At 44.4% G+C, this 23,757-nt stretch overlaps 1 protein-coding gene and 1 long non-coding RNA gene across 5 annotated transcripts in view; one reads left to right on the forward strand and one right to left on the reverse strand.

The window, feature by feature from the left end:
• NOL4 (nucleolar protein 4) overlaps nt 1-15,489 on the reverse strand; it is a 201,571-nt gene extending 186,082 nt beyond the window's left edge. For 2 of the 4 annotated variants that reach the window (XM_052788051.1, XM_052788049.1), the window contains exon 1: nt 13,540-15,488. In XM_052788051.1, the coding sequence (XP_052644011.1) occupies nt 13,540-13,806 (267 nt within the window). In that variant the 5' untranslated portion in view covers nt 13,807-15,488. Of the gene's footprint in view, nt 1-12,669; nt 13,039-13,539 lie in introns of those variants that run through there. The other 2 variants (XM_052788050.1, XM_052788052.1) reach the window with 2 other exon arrangements.
• On the forward strand, nt 15,021-21,436 carry LOC128142182 (uncharacterized). The gene is made up of 2 exons (XR_008235290.1): nt 15,021-15,136; nt 17,035-21,436. It is a non-coding gene; the product is annotated as an uncharacterized LOC128142182 (long non-coding RNA).
• The last annotated feature ends 2,321 nt before the right edge of the window (nt 21,437-23,757 follow it).

Below are 23,757 nucleotides of genomic sequence, written 5' to 3' on the forward strand. Positions count from 1 at the left end.
GACCAATCCCAGTACTATTGTAGTCAGTGGGATTTTGCTATTGACTTTACTGGGAACAGGGTTTTGCCTTTAAAATGGTCTATTTCCCATTATTATGGTAATGTCATTCAGCAATTCTTAAAATCGGCCTTCTTGGCCTCGGACATTTTACAAGATTAATTATTTCAGCTCAACTTATTCACCTCATTTCTGCTCATGTCATGTCCAAAGTTTTGTTTAGATAAATAAGATAGATAACTTACTGGTCCAGATGGTTGTGGGTGGATTGGACCTAATAGATTCTCCAGTTACATGTTTTTAAGTTTTCTGTTTTGTTTTTTTTTAATTTTACAGAAGCCTAGATTTAGAAACCCATTTGTAGATCTCCTCTTGAGTGCAGCTTAGACTGCATTTGGTTGCTCACCAAAATAGCGTGCCTTCCAAAGAAAGATTAACAATATTAAAATGCAGCCAGCACAGTGAGTGGTTCAGTTCAACGGATGTTACACAAACGGGCTGATCCTACTGCCCATAGATAATATACATTTGAATCTGGGCACCTGCCGTTGGATTGGAATTCAAAATGAGAAACAGCAGGCCTCGAGGTCTGGAAGTAAAGGCAACGCAAGGAAAAAAACTGTTCTCTGCCTATTAGTAAATAATAATCTGCAGCAGCAAAGACAAATGACAAGGATCAAGGAAAATACGTAGTGCTGCAGACACCACATAGATATTGGGGCTATGACACAATGGCGAACACATTCAAATTCAAATTGAGAGGTGTATCTAGCACCTATATTAATTATTTGCATATTTGTATAACAACAAGCTTTTTAGTGTCTAGCAACATTCTGCTTAGCTACTTTCTGCTATGTCATGCTGTGATACTCATTAAATTAAATGTTGACTAATAAACTCCAATTTGAAATAAATGCTGGGGAACAGGCATAGAATTTATTAAAAATCTTGCTGAAATCAAATTTCCATGAAAAATACCCCCAAAAAATCATGTTCCATCTTCCTCACATTTTCCGGGCAGTTTTAATTGTTAGGTAGTTAGTATCTTAAGGTTGTTCTGTGCTTATAGGTGGCCAACAGGTATGCTTAGCTGCTTAAATACTGGTTTTGAAGATCAATAGTAGCTTTATTACCAAATTAACAGGAAGCATCAGCCTCCTTTTACCTGGTTTACTTCATTATTGTTGTTGTTGTTGTTATATGCATGATATGAGTTTTCCGTGCTTATTTTACTTTCCCCAGCCTCCACCTCTCCCAAAGCTGACTTTCTTGCTTCAGGATGAGCTCATAGGGCGCTATTAAGCCAAAGTTTGTTTATAGTTGATTGGCTTTAACGCTTTACTCCATTTGTTCTCTCATCTCACTTTTCTTCCACTCTTATTAGAAGCAGGATTGCTCTAATGCAAATATAGTTCAAAGAGGGAAAAGGCAAAGAGAGCTGAATTCTCCCCATAGCAGATGTCCTAATGCAATATCCGTAGAAAGGGGAGAATACTTAAGCAAACAAACAACCTCAACAGTGTAATTGACAGTGAGTGTGTGTTGTGTATGTTTAGTTGGGAAGAGGACAAGATGAGAGATGCACTTTCAGTCGACAAATATATGGAGAGTTTAAAGGACTAAGATCAAGCCCATTCTCCAGTTTGGTTTTTCCATCCCTAAACAATCAGAATATGGGGACTTCTATAACGGAGAACTGTCTGTACAGTGCATTGCAATGAGTGCAACCAGAAGATTATAACCAAAGAGGTGGGAGCAGGGTGCTCCTAGTATTATTTTACAGCTGAATTGGGCCTTGCTGTAACTACACCTTTCTAGATATTTTTATACATTTTATAAACATGTCTATACACTTACTAAGCACTGGTCTAGCACATTGGGATATACTGTGGCAAAACAGAGAGCAGTTATGGGTAATTATTCTTTGCAAATACAAAAACTTCATCTGAACATATCCTATTGAGAATTCAGTCATTGCCACCTAGTCAACCGATACCAACTGATCGGGGTGTTGAGTGCACATGGCGGATGCTTTGTGGGTGGACTCCTCCCTTGGGTACTGGCCATTACAAAGACTAAGCATCACCCGAGGGCTGCATTATGTCTTCAATACAGGGGCATAATCTTTGTGCCAAAAAAATGATTCACAGACCTGCTGCTGGTCCTATCCCAGGAGGGCATTTCATCCAGCACAATTTAGGATGACAGGACTGGTCCTTCAAAGCCTCACAGATTTAAACAGCTTGACTCCTTCCAACTACCTAAAGCTACAGTTTTTCAGCTCTTTTGTAGGTCTTAGTTCACTCTTTGGAACTATTAGGCAAAGTACTAATTCACTTTAAAATATTTTCACATAACCATCTATATTGTACTTTGTGTATTTGCCTGCTCTCAAATTACAGCAACCATGATAATGCAAATTTGTTAAAATTTTTGAAGTCTGTATATGTGAAAATTTTCCTGACTTTACATTTATTAAGAATTAAATTTCTAGAAAAACCACCCTGGTAATTATGTATAAATTCATTAAAGTTCAATGATAAGTTAGAATTCTATTAATTAAAATGTTCTACTTACTTACTATTACTAACAAAATTTGACCCACTTTCTCCTATTTAGGAATGCTTTTTCCTACTCAGTTTTTGAAAGCAGTCCTTTTGTTTCAAGTTGAAACTGTAAGGTTCAGTTAGGAATACAGGTAAAACAATCTTTTCAGTTCCTCAGTTTCATCAAAGTCTGATGTATCTTGCCAAAATTGGGCTGATTTGAAGAGAATAACGCTAGAATTTGCTATACAGAAGGGCAGTTAAAAAGGAAGAAAGTAGTCTTATTTTAACCAGCTTTATTCAGCTCTAGACCCAGCTTTATTTATATTGCTTTATTATTTGCTTCGGTGCAAATTTAACGCCTTGAAAGCTCACCGTATTCCCAATTCAACTCTCAGTTACACCAAAACAATGATAACCAGGCCTTGTGCACTGGCAAAACACAGCAGAGGATCTGTGTAGGTTTTCTAAAAAAGCAGGGTCAAAGTACAATGAGTTTACAACATATGTCTTTTTGAGAAGTTCTGGGTCTTGCTGCTGCATCCATACAGAACTTACTATCCCATCTCTTTGTTGGATAAGCCCAAATTGAGAAGAAAAGGGGTAAAAGATGTGGTCTGTCTGAACTACAAGTTTTAGACGGATGCCTGGAATTGGAATATAGCACTCATTAAAAGAAGGCTGAGCTGTTTGCTCGCTACATATGAAATATTTTAGTATTATGGCAACCATGGCCGTGGGACTTTGCTGAACTCTCAGAATATAAAAAGATAAAGGTTATCAAAAGATGTCATAAAAAAAAAAATTGTGACTATGACTAGATTAAGGGAGAAAAGGAAGAGTTACACTCTTTTTGTTTTCCACTGCAGTTTCTTGAGAAATGCAATGGGACGAGTCATCTAATTATGTATGTGCCACACTTGCTGGTCAGAGTGGTCAAAAGCAAAGTCTTCCAGAAATTGTCATTTGAATGAGCTAATTTCCTCTCATATTTGCAATTAATTCTCTAATAATTCTGCTCTCTTTTTCTTTTCTTCCCACCATAGTAAGAGTTTGGTAATAGCTGCAACAAATACACACAAAAAAACTAGCACAAGTAGACAAAAATATGGAGGTGAAAACAGCACATTACTTCTCATCACAAGTGGAGCAAATTGGAAAACAGAGGTGATGATACATCGCAAACGTTCTGTGGAAACCACAATACTCTCATGCACCAGTCCACATAGGATAGAGTTGCAGCTCAGAAACTTGATGGTCTCCTTCCTTCCTCCAGACTAGTAATATCAGTACAGCAATGAGCCATAGAAACTGCTACAGCCAAACTGATGAACGAACCATCTAGTCCCAGTCTCCAAGGGAGTCTGCAAAAGATGTTTCAGAGCTCAGTAACTAGTAAATAAACAAATAAATCTCTAACTGCAGGTGTATTGTGCTATAATGACCAAATTATTTTCCTCTGCTAGCTTCGGCCAACCTAAGAACACATACCTAAAGCTTAATAATCTATTCATGAAACAAGAGCATGAAGGCTGAGACCACCAGCAATATTAAAATTCAGTACAAAGGGGAAAGGGCTGAGAAGATGCTGGGATTTCACCACCCTCCACAAGTCTTTCCTTGTGTTGACTCTATGGGCTGCAACATGACTAACCCTGATTGATAGACACTTTACAGGAAAACACCTGGGCAGATGCTGCAAGAGACCAGGTAACAGCAAGGCAGCAGGTAAGTGCCATCCATCACCAATGCCCGTGCTCCCAGGGGCACAGAGTGGGAAGGGCAGGAACATAACCTTGTCCTGACTTCTGCTCCAGCCAGCAAAGCTGAACTGACGTGAAGAGCATACTACATCCTTACAAGAGCCACGGAACTATCATTCTCTTGCAAAATCCTTGGAAGAAATTTTGGCTGAATCAATCAGAGTTTCTCTAGGGGCTGCAATGCAGACTTTCCACTCCCAACACTGCGGGTTATGAAACAATGGCCTAGCTTTGAATTTACCTTTTGAGATGGTTGTCAAAAGAGTCTTAGAAGATGGAGTAGGAATAAAAAGGGTGGCTGCTGAATTTTCTATCTCTGCTGTTCATCAGTATTTACACCACACCATTTCTCTCAGCTTCTTTCTACCTCTTTACATGTCTGGTTTCTACTGTGCGTGTTCTTTAACGTTCATCTTTCTGGGTGATATAACCATTAAAATCTATTCCTCTTATAAGTACCCCTTTTCTTTAATTAGCTTAGTTACCTTCCCTGGACCTCTCATCTATCATGACCTTTTAGAGATGAGATAAATACACTAAGCATGTTATTAAAGGCGAGCACATACCATTTAATTAATGAGAAGAATAAGTTTTCAATATTATTCTCTACACTTTTCCTAATGCCAATTTTTGATATACCTGCTATGCTTATTGAAGAGATGCTTATTGATTTGTTTGAAATTATTCCTAAATATTTCCCTTAAGATGTTATACTAATTCTATACATTTTACATGTGATTGAAAAGCTTGAATTCTTCCTTTTCTTTCAAAAAGCTAATGTCACAATGGCATAAAATGTAAATTATCTGGCAATGGTCTGTAGGGAATTCTGCCTGCCATGATTTCTCCTTTTTTCCTTTGTTATGATATTTCTATTTTCCCTCCCATTCTTCCTTGACTTGCTTAACCTAATTAATTTGCATTTCCATCCAGTGTTGAAACTCCTTCATTTGTCTCAGTTTATGTGTGTATATGTATACGTATATACTTATGTGTGCGTATATACGCACATCGGACTGCATTTGTATAGCTCTCAAACACTTCCTATGGTTTCCCAACTCTTCACCAGCTTTAATTTGTCACCATAGCCAAAGTTTCACCCCTGCTTTAATAAAGTCAGTATCAGATTGGTTTCATTTCAGAAGGAAGCCAGAAGCAAAGTTTCACCTGAAAACTGTTTCCAAAAGACTTCTGAACGTGACAGGCTAGAGGAACATAATTAACCCTTACAAAATCCAAACTAGTTGCACCAACCAGGTACAGTTCATATTGACACTTAACTCTATTTTTAATGATTTTCTTATTGCCTTTTTTTTTCTGGTGTTGAAATATGGTTCACTGGTCTGTCATTTCTATGAGCTATCTTTACCACCTTGTTTTTTCTCTTTCTAGTACATTTTTTGCCATCCTCCAGTATCATTGCCATATATAGTGGCAAATGACAGATTTTAATAATGTTTTAGTTACTTCATTCTTCAGTGTTCTTGGATTTGTATTAGTCCTGGTGATGCACTGCAGTTTAATACCTTGATTTTCCATCATCTCTTTTTTTATTTCTCTATTTCTGGCCAGTCTTCAGTTTCATCACCTGAGAAATGTAAACCCAGGACAGGTATTTCCTCATTGCCTACAATAGAGAAGATACACGCTGAAAAATGAAGTTCTGTGAAACCTTTTTATGCTCCTTGTCTTTCCTGTCTGCTGAAACCTCTGGCCATACCTTAGCTGTTCTTCTCTTACTGTATCTCAATACTTGTATAATTACTTGCTTGTTACTCATCTTCTATCAGCTCAGGCTAGTGAGCATTAGTCCATTCACAAGTTTGATTTCCCATCTGCTAATACAGTGCTACTTTACCCTACAGGTAGGTCACGATTTAGTGGCAGCTACTTCAGCTCTGGATCTGCCTTGAACAAGTTTTCTACAAAATCCACCTGCAGTATTGGTACTGGTATTAGTCCAGAGGCAACAAAGAGAGCAATCACATGATGTACGCATTTAAAAGTTGTATGGTGAGTTAGAGTCGTAAGTCATTTAAGTGCAAGTGACCTCACCTCTTAAATTTTCTTCACTACAGTCAAAATGTTATAGCATCCATGTCTTGTCATACTAAAAACTTTGGGGTAACAAAATTTACAAAACTTTCAGATGCACAGACCTTACTGGCAATGTAATATGTAAAACCTCTCATTTCCCAGAGGAGCTTAATTACAGGCACTCAAGTGAAAAAGGTTGAATAAGGTTTCATCCTAGGCTCAAGTAGGTCATTTAATAAAAATTGTCCTTCCAAGTCTATACAGAATATTTATTTCTGAAAAAAGTCTTTACTTGAGGTTAAGTCTAACATAGATCAGATTTATTAAGTAAAATGTTCACTACAGATAGCCCCTTAAGTTGAAGAGTATCCACATATACAACTAAATGGTTCAAACCCTACAATTCAATTTCAACAACTAGCTGTAATCCCTGCAGATGCACATAGTAACTGTCAGGGTTTGCAGCTTGCAGAGTTATTGAATAAGCAGTTAGAAGCCTGTACAACTGTCTGTGATAAAGTTGATCATGGCTAAGAAAATCCATTTGCATCCAGAAGAATGCTCAATGCCATAACTTGTAGCAAGTCTCTCCTGGATATTGGCAGTGCCTACCTGGTTATTTTATGTTTATAAACCATTAAAAAATACCTTGCTAGTGGAACTGTAAGGTTTCAAGGCTCATCTATTTAAATAGAACAAAAAGGTAATTTAAGAAAGCTACAGGATCATTTTCAGTGCTGCTGCAGGACAATGCAAACAACTATCATGCACCAGTTAATACCTCCTGAGTTTTCTAAAGTCAGAGAGGCTTCTGGCAGGTTTAAAATGACATAACAAGATAAAAACATCTTTTACGTCCTGGAAAGCTCTACTCATTTTGGAGGCTGTGTTGACCAGGGTCAACCTACTCAACAAGGAACAAAAGATTCCTGTGATGCTCTGTGGTGCATGGGAGGCTGCAGAATCTGGTATGATGCTCCTGGAGAGTGTTTCCTGTCATGCTGTCTCATGATCTTTCTCCACATCTACCTCATTTATATCTCTCCTCAACATTTGCCCTGCTTGTTTTGTTCCTCTTTTACCAGCAAACTCTCAACAGGTGTATCCTGCATATGGGGAAAGATCAGGACCCAAATAGCTTCCTTCAGACCAAACCCAATAGCTGCTGGTTGCCTCCTTTCAACAGCAGACCAAAAAATGCATGGTTCAATGTCAGCCAATTTTAATTTATTTCTGTAGCATAAAATGAAATTTGAATCATTAACTCCATTAACATTCGTCCAGCACTAACACTAGCCCTGTTCCCCCAGGGCCCTGTTTGCATGATAAGCCCTTTCTACATGGAGTCCTTCTGTGCCCATATGTGTATAGTCTCTCCGGACTATGTCTCCTTTCCGTCTAGATCATTGAACAAGAGCAATTGTGATCACCCCAGAAGTTAAGGGAAAGAAACTTTCTCTGTAAAAAGATCAGGAAAAGTCCCATTATGCTGTACTGATGCCCATCAGCCCATTTTAGCACTAACCTGCTAGCAAATGCCTGCTTATTTCCTACTGATCACATAGCTATGTAGCCACAGAAACAACACTAGGTACATCTAAAGAAAATCAGGGCTGAAGTGTCTGAGCTGGAGTCCCTACCACACTGCATCATGACTGAATCCAGTGCAGCTTCGCTGACAAGAGGCTGAGGTAAGACAGCAAAGAACCAAGCTCACTGTTGCCTCAGTCTTCTCAGCAAAGGTTCATAGCAGCATGAAAATTAAAGTGGGATGTTTTATTTTGTATGACTGGAAAGATTGGGGCTTTTGAGCTACAAGCCTGGCCTTTACCAGGGGATAGCACTGAATCTGTCGTCCTGTCTCATTGTATGCATGGGATGGATGTATCAGTAGTAGGTTTTGTTATGGTATTGCTACACCCTATTTAATGTTTCTAAAGTATCGTTAACAGTTTCTAATGTTACAGAAGCAGCACTTTAAAATGCTCCCTCTTTAAAAATTTGCTCTCTTTGGCTCATAGTTCTTTGGAAAATTCTAGCTCAACATTGTTACCAAGAAATCTCAGATCTCGTCTCCCTTTGCCTCTCTCTCACACACGCATGTGGAGATGGCGTCTTACATATGGCCGCTTGAACATCTTTAAATTTTGGGACAGGGTTATTCTCTTTATTCATGAACACTTCACTGAATGGCTGCATGGCAGAGTTGCCAACTCAACCGGTTTTGTTCCATCTGCTATGACCATTTTCCAGCACTGTCTGTCTGATTCACCAGCATCCCTCCTCACTGAGTCCACTGGGAGGTCTGCAAATGGCAGGGCAGAGGCTGTGGGTAACCAGAGGAGACGAAGCTCTGCAGACCTGAACAGGGGTTAAGGAAAATGTGGTGGGCAGTTAAAACGGGGTGGATATGGCAAGGCTCAAATACCACTTCTGAGCCTGGAAGGTGCATTTAACGGGACTGTAAACTACTGCAGAATTGTACCTTGGGATAAATTGTAGCTCACCCTCAGCATCACCTTTCTGTGGTACTTACTGCCATTATGTGTTGGCAGTTCAGTAGGCTACAGAGCTACCAATATATATTTGACAAACACTTTTATTCATTTTTTATATTGATGGCTACAAAAATGGGGAGGAATGCAATGAAGCAAAGCTGCATATTTTCAGATTGCTATAAAATACCCTAAAATAATGAACAATTTAAAACATAATTTAAAGCACCGTATTTTGACATATAAGCTATCTATACTGTGATCTGTTTCTTCTATTGTTCATAAACAAAGTCATTTATACAAAATCAAACGAACCATAAAGTCATACGTCCACCTCCTATTCTTCACCACTAACAGAACAAGAGGTGGGCTGGGATGCAGCCTGTTCCACAGAACTGACTGGCCTGTAATTTTAAGCCCTAAATCCTGTAATCAGATTCAGTAGTAGAGCCCCACACCTGCAAAGACCCTCACTGGTCTGCTAGCAGCAATCCAAGAGGTACCAGATCCTCCTGGAGCATCTAAAGATTTAACTAAACTGAACAAAATTTGGTTTCTGAATGAAAGTTCATTCTATGCTTATAGTTGGAAAATATAAAAGAAGACACAGGAAAATTCATACATTAGGCTTGAGATTTCATTAAAGTCAGTGGAGTCATTCCAAATTAATAATGACATAAAAGCAATCTGAACTTGGCCTTTGAGGTTATATTCTATTAGTTTGCTAATACCGTGTAAATTCTGTATGTGAGAGGTATCCTGCAGTCATCTTGGCGCTTCTTTTTTACAGGAAAGTTCTGCTTAGAATCTGCTGATACAACTTGGGCCATTATTTTAGAATTTATTTTTAAATCGAGACTGATTTTAGGAGCCATATTTGTGTCTATGGACAACATCAAGCAAGAGAAAGAAAAGTGGTGAAAAGAAATTTGTTTTCAAGTTGCCAATCGATAAACAGTTTCAGTTAAAGAAATATGCAGAAAATACACACCAAAAAATCCACCATAAAAATCATGTATACCATTGGAAAAGATAGTATACTACAAATATTAGTTCCACGACTCCTGATGGATTGCAAGTACCAACCATTAAAAGTCGATACTGTCAGCCATGTGGCAAATTTATTGGCCTAACATGTTTATACAGTGTGTCTAGGTTAGGCATAATTTCACTACTTCCATAAAGCCCAGTTTGGGCTTAATAAAAGAAAACCTACGGTGGTAACAGGAGCAATCTGCAAAGTTGCAGAAGTGAGATACTCACTGGATTGCATATAGGAATACCTTACTGTGTGTTGTCCCACTCCAGACCTAAAATGGCTGTTTTGCAGGGGATGTTGTTGCCTGGTGACCAAAAGTGCATCTCCTAGGCCACAGAGGGATGTGAACATTCAGAAATTGATTTGTTCCTGTTGCTCTTGAGGAGACCATACCCGTAAAATAGATTAGGCCAGCATATAATCATCTATGCATTCTCCTTGCTGGCATGCTTAAACTTGATATTGAAGGTAGGCCTGTGATTTTGAGCTACTTCCCAACCAGGCAGGGGAAAAACAGAATAATACCTCATGCACTACTGCCCACAGAATATGACAGTAGACCAAGCCTCAGCTACTGTGAGACTGCAAGACACCCCTGCTTCAATTAAGTCTGTGTTGTACATCTAGCCTGTTCCGGTGCAACCTCCCAGTTGCTATCAGGCTCTCTTTCTTTCATTAGAATCAAGTAGTTAATTAGCCCCAGCCTGTCCTCTCTCCTTCTCTCTTTCCCTTTAACGCAGCAGTAATGATGCCTAATTACCAGCAGCAGTGGATTACAGCACCATCAGGAGCAAATCTCTCTGGCTGACAGCAAAGCTGAGCAGCAAATCTTAAACCTTCAAGGAGAGAATAATTCCTAATGAAGTATTTGAATATTTGCTTATTTTTGACCAGCTTGTGACTGTAGAGTCCAACTTGTAATTTCATCCATCCTGTTACTGCAGAGGGAGCGCTCATGCTGCCAGCAGGGATTAATATTAAATTGAAATTACTTTTACCTATGGTGAGATCAAGTGATGGACAAGAAGAGGGAGAGGATGAGGGAGACATTCACAGTTTGGGGATCTGTTACTCTTTGTGGCTCTGTCTGCGGACTGGACAGGCTCAAATGTATGGGATAACAATGAGAGAGAAAAAAAAAACCAGTGGGGATGTTTCTAAATGATCATAAATTAATAAACTCTTAAATAATTAGTAAGAATTAAAGAAATGAGAGAATGGGCTTTCAAGGCTTACAAACAATTACTGTCTGATGAAAATCCCATCTTTCCCCCTGGTAACTTATCATTCCCGGTAGGGTGAAACCCTAGGCCTCTTGAAGTCAATAGGAGCTTTGCCACTGGCTTTCTGTGGGCCAGGGGCTGCATCCCTGTCATGTCAAAGGGGTTGTTTCTGAGCCTTCAGCACCTGGCAGGTGCTGCCCCTGCCCTGGCAATAGCTCATACAAACCATTGCCACCCTACTTAAATACTCCTCTGCCTCCTGTGATGGGATAGTGACACCAGATTCATGGGTTTAGGAGGGGGGGCAGCATTTGTTTCTCAGAGCTGAATGTTGTATGAGAGTGCTGAGTGTCACCTTTTCTCATTTATGTTGGATAACAGATTGATGTTGGCCAGCAGGAGGGAATTTTACCTACATGCAAGACGTTTTCTGTAAGGGTTTATATGTCATTGTTCAAGTAATGTACAGATATTCAGGACAGGTCATGCTAACTTTCCTTTCTTGATTTTATTAGCAAGCATCCTTATTTTATTAGGATTTTAAAATTTTGATTATTTGATCTGAAAATAAACTAGAAGAGGGGATGCAAGGTGGGACTCCAGGCTTTCATGGCCTAGCAAAGGTGAGAGAAAATAGACAAGTTGATCATCACTGAGTCTTGTGTTTCAGAGGTCCAGAACAGCACCTAATTTTTAAAATTCTATCATGTGAAATATAGGTTAGCCTTTTTATTTAGTAGCGTAGTCAATGTAATTAAAAAAAAAATACTGAATTTGCTTACAGTTTTGAGCCTGCAGTGAAAAGGGTAGTCTTAGGAACAAACGATCTTGCCTACTGGATCTCCAAAATTATTATTTCAGTAAGTAGAAGAGACATTAAAAAATATCGACCTAATTGGAGACTTCTGCTTTAGACAACATTTTCGTTATAAATTGTATCTACAGTACCCTCTGGGGTCAGAGATTAGCAATCAGTCATCTAATGGTAGAACAGAAATCTGGCAAATAACCTGAAGGTTAGGCAGACCTAGAACGTTTCGGTGAATAAAAACCATAGAGAGGGAACAAACTCTGTCCAGAGCTCCTCTTTCACTTTCCATCTTCATATTTGTAAACTCCTTAAAATTAATTTCCCACCTCTGCCTCCTCGCAGGCATGACGGCACTGATGACAAGGGGGCAAATACAAGCCGGCCCCTGGGAATGCCCAGGTTTATGACTTCAGCGAGGCAGAGAGCGGCAGATTTCCCCGGCAGCCTACGTCACAACCCAACCCAGAATACTTTCCAAGAAGCCCCCTTTGCTGCGCCACCCAGCAGCCTTCCCGTTAGGTCAGAATAAGCTACCACTCAAAAAAAAAAGAAAAAAAAAAAGAAAAGAGAGAGAGAGAATATTGCTCACCCAAGCCAAATGCCCAGGCAGGGATATTTTTAATTGCCGGGTTTCCGTTCTCAGCTCCCCCTTCCCCACCCGCCCCACGCACAGACAAAAGAAGCTTAGCTTGCGTGACCCCGAGCGTAAGAAGTAAGAATAATGGTACATTTAAGAGAGTTCAATAGGCAAAACCTACTTGCAGCCAACAGTCCCCATCTTCTTACATAGGAAAATCTATCGCTTCTGCCACCACCAAGCATAATAGCTCTCCCGCTGTCAGACCTGCACCGAGCTCTGCAGCTCCAGCGCCTGCCGGGGGATGCCACGCTAGCCTAGCGCATCAAATTGAGTTTTAAGCCTTATGGCTGCGAGACCCGTGCAACCCTCAGCAAGAGGAACAAAATAACACCCTTCCTTCGGTCATGCGGAACCCTCTCTCCCTTTGTTGAGCATCCATCCTCTCCCCCCGCCGCCGTTACTATCGCAGCCGGCGCTTCCCAGCCAGCCGGGGACAGTCGTGCGGCTCGGCGGCTCAAGGGCTGCGCGCTAACAATAAAAAAAAAATTAAAAAAAAAAAACAAACAAACCAAACCCAACAACTGATATCCCGGGGAAACCCCCCCAAATCACCGACCGGCGCCACGCTTGGCTTTGTGCCAGGCAGGCTACCCCCGTGCGCTATCGATCAGCCCCGCCGGCGGCGGGGGGCCGCTGCCCGGGGCGGCGGGGCCCGGCACAATGGCCGGAGCGGCGGCGGCGGCGGCGGGACAATAGCCCACCCCAAACCCGCCGCGGCGGCCCGGAGGGGGACGGTGGGGACGAGGAGGACGAGGAGGAGAACGACACCGACCCGGCAGGGTGTGTTGTGCGCACGATCGCTTTAAATAAAAGGACCCACAAAGACCTCGGCGGTGTATAATGTGACAGGCAAACGCAACATGGTGATGATGACTTGGGGGAAGAGGGAGGAAGGAGCCAACTGTGGCTGCGGCTCCCCCTGTGCCTCTCGCTCCCGGAGCGGGCTGCAGCGGCCGACATAGAACAAGGAAGACAATTCTCTACTAACCGTGGTTTTGACTGGCACGTACAGCACTTGCTTCCCTCCTCCAGCACCACCACTGACCTCGTCCGAGTTGCCGAGCTGGAAGCCTTTAGATTTGACCCAGAATTTGAATTTGGCATTATCCGTGGAGCTCGACTCGGAGCCGTTCAGGAGCTGGACGATCCGGTCGTATTTTTTACGGGTCACCGTCTTGGTTTTTCCTGAGTCCCCGTAAGTCCTGAGACACCAGTCTTGAAACTGGCGGTACATGTCCCGGTCGCCGCTCTCCATAATCTCCTAGTACACACACGCACACATGCACACGCCGGGGCGCACACACACACACACACACACACTCGCACACTCACTCACACGCACACACACAGACACGCGCGCACACACGCACACGCCGCCCCGCCGCGGGCCGGGGTGCGGGGCCGGGCCGCCCTGCCGCACTTTGCACCTGTTCACCCAGCGCTCATGAAAAATGCATCCAGCTCCGAGCCGGGGCGAAGGAGGTCCCGGTGCAGGCAGATCCCAGCGGGGTTTTTGTTGTTGTTGTTGTTGTTGTGGTGGTGGTGGTGGTGGTGGTTCGGGGGGGTGGGGGGGCCGGGAGGGGGATGGGTGAGGGGGGGCAGCAATCAATTCAGTGGTGTGGCAATGTTCTCCTTTTTTTTTTTTTTTTTTTTTTCACGGGAGGCAAAACGGGTCTGGTGGAGGCTCCTCTTATCCTTCCACTGTACGTGATCAGTCTCTTTAATAATTGTGCAAGGCAGGACTATCCCACTGGCTCCAGCAGCGTCTTACCCGGAGAGGGTTCGGGTGGATAAATAATTAAAATCCTATCCCACGGCTTAGCGAAGAGAAAATAAAATATTGACTCGGATCCTTCTTCTTTTCCATACATCAGCTGCACCCGGATTCACCCTGCATAGTGCAGGTGAAGGAAGGGAAAAAAAAAAGAAGAAGAAAAAAAAGCCCACCCTCCTCCGCCCCGGCAGCCCTCGGCTGCCTTCTCGAAAGGCTTTCTGTTTCTGTCCTGGCGGGCTGTGCCTCTTCCCTAAAGCAGCCTCGCCGCGCAGGATGGAGGAAGCACTGAAGGGCAAACTGGTCTCTTCGCTCCCCCTTTATTCCAGGGCTGGGCGGCTTTGCTTTAGATATCCCCGCTCCGGGCATGAAGGTACTGGAAAGAAAGAAAGAAAGTTCTTACCTGCTATTTTCTAAGCCTAATATATCCGATCCGCGTTTTAAGCACATATTTTCTAATTTATATTAAAAAAAAATAATAACGGTCTGTGAGCATTTCACTTCCTCATGTTCAGTCCCACTGAATTTTCAGATGCCCTTTTAGGAATTTTCCTCTATTTATTTACTTAGCAATCCCAGCAGATGGAGGAAAAAAAAAAAAAAAACAAAAAACAAAAACCAACCAGATATATACGAGATAGGCTCGGATATTGGACCAGAGGAGAGAGAGATCAGTCCCAGGAGGATGTTGGTAAAGGAAAGGAGGCGGCTCTCGGTTGCTCTGCCAGTGTAATGATGGTGCTCACACATGTAGGACTCCTCGGGTGCGGGGTATCCTTTGGTCTCTGGGCTAAACTGGCTACAAGGCATTCAAGTAAGTTTGCGTGCGGATGCTGAGCAGAACCCCCTTTTTCAAAGGGGGAAGAAGAAGAAAAAAAAAGCAATCTCGGGGGTTTGTCCCCCTCCCTTTGCCACAGTTTCAGTTCACGCCGGAGATTTCCGCGCTCTCCCCCGCCGCGCTAATCAGGACAGCCCCTCCGCGGGGGGAAGGCTCCGCGGCGGCGCTTTCCTCTCGTCGCCTCTCCGCGGCCGCGCCCGCCCGCGCCTCCGCCATCCAGCGCCCGGCTCCGCGCCCCCGCCCGCAGCCGGCACCTCCGCGGCTGGGGCACGCGTCCGACCCGGGCCCGGCCGCTGCTTGCGCGCCGCAGGCCGCGCACCGCCGCTCCGCTCCGCCGCTCCCCGCGCTGCGCTGCGCTCCGCGGCGGGCTGGCGGCGGCGGCGGCGGCGGCGGCGCACCGGGCCGGGCCCAGCGCCGCTCCGCGCCCCCCCCCGCGCCCTGATTGGCCGCCGGGACAAAAGTTTCTGTGGCGACGGCGGCGCGGCGCGGTGACGGGCAGCGCTGTCCCATGTCGGGATGGCGCGCGCGGCGCCCCCGCCTCCGCGGGCGCGGCGGGGCGCGGAGGACGGCGCGGAGCCGGCCGCGGGCCGCCCGGGGCGGGGTGGGGGGGGAGAGGGGAGGGCAGCGTTTCCATGGCGATGTCTCCGGGCGCAGCACCCCCTCCCGCCTCCCCGCGCGCAGACGGAGCGAGCGGATCAGCTGACACATCATTAGCTTAGGACCTAATTATTGCTTATTGGAGCAAGAAACGCGCGCAGGGCCGCGGCGGGGGGCTGGCGGCCTCCGCGCCCCCGGCGGACGTCCGTCCGTCCGTCCGTCCCCCCGCCCCAGCCGCCGCCGGCCCGCGCACGCCGCAGCCGCCGGCGGAGCGGGGGGGGAGCGGCGGCACCGCGCACTTTGCGCCGCACCGGCCGGCGGGGGCTGCGGCGGGCCGGGCGGGGGTCCCCGCGGGGACACGTGGCCGCCGCCGGGCCGGGCTCTCCCTTGGAAACGGAGAGCGAAGCCGCTCCGCGGCCCGGCCGCCTCCCCCCCCGCCGCGGCCCGGCCCCCGCCCGGTGGAGCGGAGGGGCCGCGCTTCCCCCGGCGCACCCCCCACCCTCCCCCGCCGGCGCTTCCCCGCATCTCCTGTCGCCTGTGGGACCCTCCGCGGCGGCTCCGGGGGGCGCGGCCGCGGGTTGGGGCCCCGGCGGCGGAGGCTGGGGGGGCGCGGGCGGCCGGAGCGGCGGCATCGCAGCCCGGGGCTGCGGCGGGGCAGGGCGCCGTGCTTCCTGGCGGCGAGCGGCCGCCTCACGGTTCGGCGTTTGTCCCGCGGCCGTTGGGTGGAAGGGGAGGCCGACACCGGGTGAAACCCGGGCACGTGCCCTTGTCTCTCCGGCCGCGCGGAAATGAAGGGGGTTGTGGGCTTCCCGAGCTTTAACCCGGCGTCCTCCGCAGAAATCTTGCCTGTGCCCGCGGTCACTCGGGGCCTGGAAGGACACGGTGCAGAGGATGCGAATCCAACGCTGTGGATTTTTTTCCTGCCCAGGCCTGGACAGGGACGAGCACCCTCCGCTTTCACCACCTCGCACCCCGCGGGAAAAGGCTGCCGCGGCCTGCGGTGCCAGCAAAACCGTTCACACCGAGCCTGGATTTCTAGTGCAGAAAGGGAAGGTGCCAAGAGAGCTGGGAGAGGCCTTTCCTTGTGCACCCCGGCCGGACCGCAACGGCCCATCGGGCCGGACCGCAACAGCCCATCGGGCCGGCCCCACGTGTGGGCACCTCAAGCGGGCCACCATCTCCCCGTGCCTGACCCAACTCGCCCGCACCGTGGCTGCTCTGCTCCTCTGCTCTCTCCCTCCCCCCGGTCCCGTGTTTACTCTCTGCTTTCTGTGTAGAAACACCGCCGCAGACGCAGGCGAAGCCGGGAGAAGACTGTTGTTTAAAAGCAGCGCGCTGAAGGATGCTTGTCTTGCCAAAACCTTTCCTGGCATCTGTAAAATCTGAGAGGACAAGCTGGCACAATGGGCGGAGAAAAGCAGGACTTAGAGATAACCCAGGGAGGCCTGAGACTTTTTGTTGGCCACGGGGCCCGTAAATTATCTTGGCAGCCCCATTTTAGTGTTAGAGGAGCGCGGGACTCCCGTCCATCACAGGATCTGGAGGAGAGGCAGTAACAAAGGAACTGCTGTGCAGAAGGGAAGCGAGGGGAACCTCGCTGAACCCTCACCCAGCAGGCTTTATGAGATGTAACATTACTTTAATGTGCCATTATATCTCCATTTAGAAAAAGGGTCATAACATAGATGGGGCTGCACTGCTAAACAATTCTGTCAGATAATTGTTCTCAAACCAACCTCCTGCTGAGGGTCTCGGTAACTTCCATATCACACTGATACCGTGCTACGCCTAAATCCCAAGTAAGCTCACAAAGCAAGGGGGGGAAGGAGGAAGCGATGTAGTCAGGAGTGGTGATACAGACATTTGTAGCATGGATGAGTGAAATGCTTGAAATAATATCGCAGGAGCACTTTAGTGTATCAGAAAATAATTCCTTATCCAGGAGTACCGCTTTGGATCATGTAAAGAGCCATATGCCTTCTCAGCAGAGACAAATTCCTAAATTCAGCTGAGTTTGGATCGTGCCTTAGAAAAACCAGAAATAACTCATTATTTTTTCAAACTGTTTAATGACAGGAGAGAAACAAAAGTGGATGGAAACCAACTGTGGTGTGGAGTGGGGATGGAGTGTAGAAACTAGCATAATATTTAACTCAGCTGGATTTGTTTCTTTGGTTTACAGTTAGGATGTTTGATTTGCGTTGGTGAAAGGTATGGATGTTTTATTACTGCTTCCATTCAATTACGTGGGCAAAAGTCCTAGGAGCATCCTGGAGCTCCACCGTGCCAGGCAATGGATCAGCACAGGACACAAAAATGATGCTTACCGTGAAGAATTTGTGATCTAAATACGGTCAATTGCATGGTACACGACTTCACTTTCATATAAATGTACATTATAGAATATATCTGCATAACCTGTACTCATTACATACATCCATATATATATATATGTCTATAGTAATTTCAGCAGAATTATACGATGAGTTTAGAATGCAAATTTTTAATTTCCAATTTTTAAATCATCTGAGACTCTGAAATTAGAACTATGAGATTATGTTTAAATAAGGAAAATTGCATGAGGTTAGGTTCACCGTTTCGGTTTTATGGTATCAGAATTTACAGGGTTTAATAACGCAGACAGGGATCTCCTTGCAATGAAAAGGGCTTGCACAGATCCTCCTTCTGTCAAGGCTTCTAGTGACAGCCCATTACTCAGCTGAACTTGAAGAATCTCCCCTAGCATCCTTGAAGGAAAGGGGTTGTGTCGGTTTTTCGGTGCCACGGGCTGAGGCTCTTCTGCATGCTGCAGAACTCACTCACCTTTGTCAGAAAACGAAAGTTTCTGTCCTCTGGTTTGGAGACAGCCTTCCTATGGCAAATCTGTGCCTTGCTGGATTGTTTGCTCTGCAGCCAGCCCGAAACAATACAACACCAACAGATGTGTGAACTTTTCCATTCAGTGTAATGAAGTGTTAGCTGCAAAACAGAGTTTTGGCAATTTAAATTGCCTCATGTGCATCAGGCTGTGAAAGAGGTTTGAAATAAATCATGAATAAGTTATAAATATTGTATTTTTGGAATTATCAGCTCTAACGAGTCCACTGGCAATAGAAAGTGAAGACTTAGGCAGAATGGGGCCTAATGTCTCTCATTAAAGTTACCAGTGTTTCTAGATGAAATTGCAGCATTGTGGTGACGTAGCACTGAGTCCATGGAAAAAGCTGAGAAGACACTTTTCAAGTTTTTAAAACTTGATGAAGAAAAGAGGAGGCTTTTGGCTGAAATCTGTCATCCGACTTCTGCCAAAGAGGAGCGTTTAGAAAATGTGCACCATAATATTTCAGCACAGTGCTTGTTATGGAGTTACTGGATGGTTAAGAGTAGCCTTTGAGGGTAAGAATTTTCTGTCTCTTGTTTTTTTCTTCACCGACATAGTTAGAAAAATGATTTTGACACTTCTAACTTGCCATGTCCATGAGTTACGAGGGAAAGTCTGCGTTCTGTGCAGACTGAAAATCTTCTGTGCTGAACTGAGAGAAGATGCGCTGTGGAATAAAGAAACTGCAACTCCAAATTATTTATTTTAAACTGCATACCTGCTAGCGCTTTTCCTGTTTGCAGGAGACAATTTCAGTGGAAGTCTTCTCATGCCCTTTCCAGCCTGGTGATGGCAGTACCAATGAGTGATGGCAGCCCTGCCGCTTGTGAAGGCAGAATTCAGTGTTCACGCACTGCATGAGCTTGTCTGCACTGTCTTCCTTTAGTTTCGGGTACATGACAAAATCCCCGAGCGGTCGGATGATCAGTCACCTCATTACACTTGAGGAGGTAGGACTCTTGCCGTGACATGGCTTCCACAAGGAGAAAATAGTCACCGTTCCACCTACTAATATTACTGGCAAAGGACCACTCTAGAAAGTTGTTCTTAATGATAACTTCAAGGCATTTGCTGCTTAGAAGATCAGAAACTAGGGAGGTCGAGACTTGGTGGTCTTAATGTATGAAAACTGCAAGCAAATGAACACCTCCTGGTTTTTGATTTATCTACTGAGTGAGCTATCATGAAGCAAAGCCTAAACTATTCATTGTTGTCAAATATAAATGTTTCCTACAGATTCTCTATTGTTTCCAATTCCAATCTTCTTCTCTATTTTTTTCAGTAGGTTTTGGTGAGTTACTGCTGAGTTTGGAAAATTAAGAGGGCGTAGACCAAGGCAATGACTCGGGGATGGATTATAAGAACATACTAGGCTGCTAAACCTTTGGGGGAAAGAGGCTGTATGTTCCTGGGTTTATAAAGAAATGGGAGAATGGTGCCATAATTCTGGCTGGGAACTTTTCACATAGAGTGATGTTGATGACCCTAATGAGAATAATATTGGGATATATTCCATCTTTGCCTTTTAACGATCTTGTTTGTAGACATTTGGAATTTCGTATGGAAAATACTCAAACTCACTTGCCCTTAACTGCAGTTAGAAAAATTCAGACTCGGCTTCGTTCTACAAAGCTGCTTTGCTTTAAGTAGCAGTTCTGCAAAACATAACTTCACATATTTCTTTTACTCTATGCTTTATTACTGAGAATATTTGCATGAAAACAGGGTCTTTGTTTAAAAGTTCCTGCTTTTTATTCATCACAGCTCGTTGGGTTGGAAGCAATGACGATACCCTTTACAGAAGGCTCCGATCCCTTCAGAGCAGGAAAATATAAGCAGGAATAGACAAACTTTCAAGAATCTAAGCTCTTGTTTTCATGCAAATGACCTCATTTCCTTAGTAATAAAGAAAGGAAAAGGGATTAAATATGTAACATACAGTGGAAAAAAAAGAATGTTTCAAATGTGTTAAGGTTTGTATATGGGCATCGAATGTTTTTTAATGTTATAATGATGCCTTACATTCAACTTTGCTTGCTTTTATCCTAAAGGAGAAGGTGTGCACAAAGGATTTTTTTTGTGTGTGTGTGTAGGATTTTTTATTCTTTCTACAGGTAACGTATCTTTCTCAGCTAGAGCAACACTAATATAAACCAGCTACTGGAATATCACCCAGTGTGTTGCCTAAGCCAAGCCAGGACTAACAAGGCAGTTCTGAAAATGCTAGCAGCTTATCTCTCTTAGCATTCTCAACTTTATTGCCATGGAGGAAGATGTGATAATTGGAAATTTTTCCAGAAAGTTCCAGATACGGCTCTACAGCCGTTGTGTCAGGCACGACTAGACAAAGCCAAGAGCAGAGCAGAGTGTGGTTAACCAGCTGGCACTGTCCTCCTTGCAACAGCAGGAAACTGTGGAGGAAGAAAAAAGAAGAGGATTACTCAATCTGAAATATTTGGCAGAATACAACATTAATCCCTCCCCAGTATAAAAGATCATCCAAATTTTACTTTTGCATATGATGTAAAAGAAAAATGCAAATTTTACTTTTGCATCAGCAGCATAGGGCCCTCCCACCACTTCACAACATTAAAGGGATTGCTAGCTAAAGACCAAGATGGAAGAAATGAGTGTCAGCTCATGTTGCAGATACTACTTCCTTCACTATTTTATCTTTTTTAGCTCCTTGACCTAATTGATCTTGCTTCACAGGTGAAATTTGTTCAAAGTACTTCCCAAATTTCTGCCACGGTAGTTTTAATATAAGCCAGCCATGCTCTTTAAAGGAAAACACCATGCACGTTTTGCGGTTATATGTCTAGGGTCATAAAATGGTCATAAAAAAGTGCCCTTTCAGAAACTGTCATAATTGGTAGCTTTTGACTTGGTAATATTCGGTGTCCTGAATAAAGTTGTCATCAAAACACCACATCCAGAACAGTATAAATAGTATCTGCCCTCCTGCAACTTTTCCCCACTCACCAACTGCAGCTTATCTATTGCACGCTTCTTAGGCTGGTCTCTCTGTTGCTGTTAAAATACTGAATAGATTTTACTCAGTATAACCCCATTCTGAACAGTAACAACAGAAGAAAGATCATTAATTTTAAAAAGTAAACACAAACAACCAAACTGATTAAATAAAAAGAATTCTCAGAACAACTGGGGATTTACAAATAGAAGTGGGGTGCAGATCTCCATTAATTTATGGCAAGTAAAATTGGTTCAGACCCAAGAAGTAGGTTTGGTTTGGTTTGGAGGGTTTTCCTGGGCTTGTCTGTTTGTTTGTTGGTCTGCTGCTTTCTGTGTACTCTGCATGACTGGGTTATTCCTCACCTCTCAGGAGTGAGGAGAGGACCTCTGACCAGGAAAGGTCCCTTCCCCCTGTAGGGCAGCGGGACACTGCCACAAATCAAATTAGGTAGAGAATTTCAAGGCATTATATGTAGAAAATGCCCAGGATAGGGAGCTGGAGATAGTTGTCGTTGTGTCCTGCAGGTCTCCTAGCTTGGGCCTGCAGGCCTGGAGAGGACCTCCTCACAGGTCCCATCTACTCTAAGTACCTTGTAGCTTTTTAGTCAAGGACAAAACACCTATTCCATATTTCTCCTATGCGCCAGGGCTCTCCCAACCCCTTATGTCAATCTGGAAACCTGCAGATAGAAGCAAAAATGCACAATAGTTTGCAACAGCAGGGAAATAGTTGTGGCTCTCTTGATTTCTAACTAGCTGTGCCCTACTGCAAGCAGTGCAGCAAGGAGGCACCAAGTGTGAAAGATGACAGCACTCAGGAATTAAATGAGGTATGAGCCCAGGACTGCCCCTCTGTGCTCTGTCTCTGGAGATCTGCCAGAATCATGGCGTTTATCTGTACCAAGACCTTGCAGGTTATTTGCTGTTAGAAGGAGGTTCATTTAGACCTCAGTGTGCCTGAGGTCCTTAATCCCATATTCGTGTTACTTGGAACAAAATCCACAATCGGAGTCTTACAACAGTGTAGCTGGAGCTGGACATCACCGTGACCAATCTGCCCAGGCACCTGTTTGATACAGCCCCTCACTCTGTGCTTGGGATATGGAAAGAGAGGTAGAGATGGAGCACGAGGCAGCAAAAATGCCTGGTTTGTGTCAGGAAGGACTTCTTTTAAGCAGTGCCATTTGTCTACCTGCTGTCCCCAACCTTTTAATGACCACTCTCTAGTATATAAAGCAATGCAGAAGTGGCTTTAACAAAAATGATCCTGGTGCCTTGTATTTTGGATGCTTACAAGTCTCCAAGGTACCTCTGAGACTTGTCCATTGCTGCTAAAGCCTGAGTGATTCACCTGAACCAGGAAGTTCTCTTATATCATTCTGATTTCTCTCTTCCCAAAAGGAAAAGACCATCTGAAAAAAACCAGCCCATTGGGTAATGCTTCAAGGCTCTGAAACAGAAAAAAATGCTTAGTGAAGAACCTCAATAGTGACAGCAGTATGCCTGAAATGGGAAGGATTGCATGAGTAGTTATATTTATGACCACTATCCCATAGAGAACAATGCTGCCTTAGCAAAGTCCTCACTCTGTTTAACACATACTGAACTTTGCAGTGTTAAGCTCTATATATTTTCATACATTTCCAGCTGAACTTTGTGTGTTGTTTTTTATGAAAGAAAGTAAAACTGGAGCTCCTTGTACTTCCCACAGCCATTTTTTGAACCAGAGGTGTACTTTGTTTTCTGAAGTTGATATCCCCATTCAAACAAGTACACGATTGAAAATGTGTTCATGTGTGAAAAAGCCATATGCAGTGTTGAAATTCTGGCCAACTTGTTATACAGATACTACATGCTAGAGAAATGATGACTCAGTAGGGGAATTTTACTCATCGGGTAACACACTCAACTTCCTGAGCAAAATCTTGCCTTCACTACTCTCAGTCATGCCAGAGACCAGGGAGATAGAGATGTACGTGGCCATAGAACGGGTAGCTTAGGAAGCTGTTCTACTGTTTCTGCTGTTTGGTTTTGGTTTGCTTTGGTTGTTTGTTTTAAAGATATTTACTCTCTCTGTAAGCTCAAGTATGGCCATGGTGCTTTCCAGTCTCTGATGGGAAGGAAAAGGCCATTTTGGCCTTTGCCT

The sequence above is a fragment of the Harpia harpyja genome, chromosome 5, assembly GCF_026419915.1.
Source record: "Harpia harpyja isolate bHarHar1 chromosome 5, bHarHar1 primary haplotype, whole genome shotgun sequence".
NCBI lineage: Eukaryota > Metazoa > Chordata > Aves > Accipitriformes > Accipitridae > Harpia > Harpia harpyja.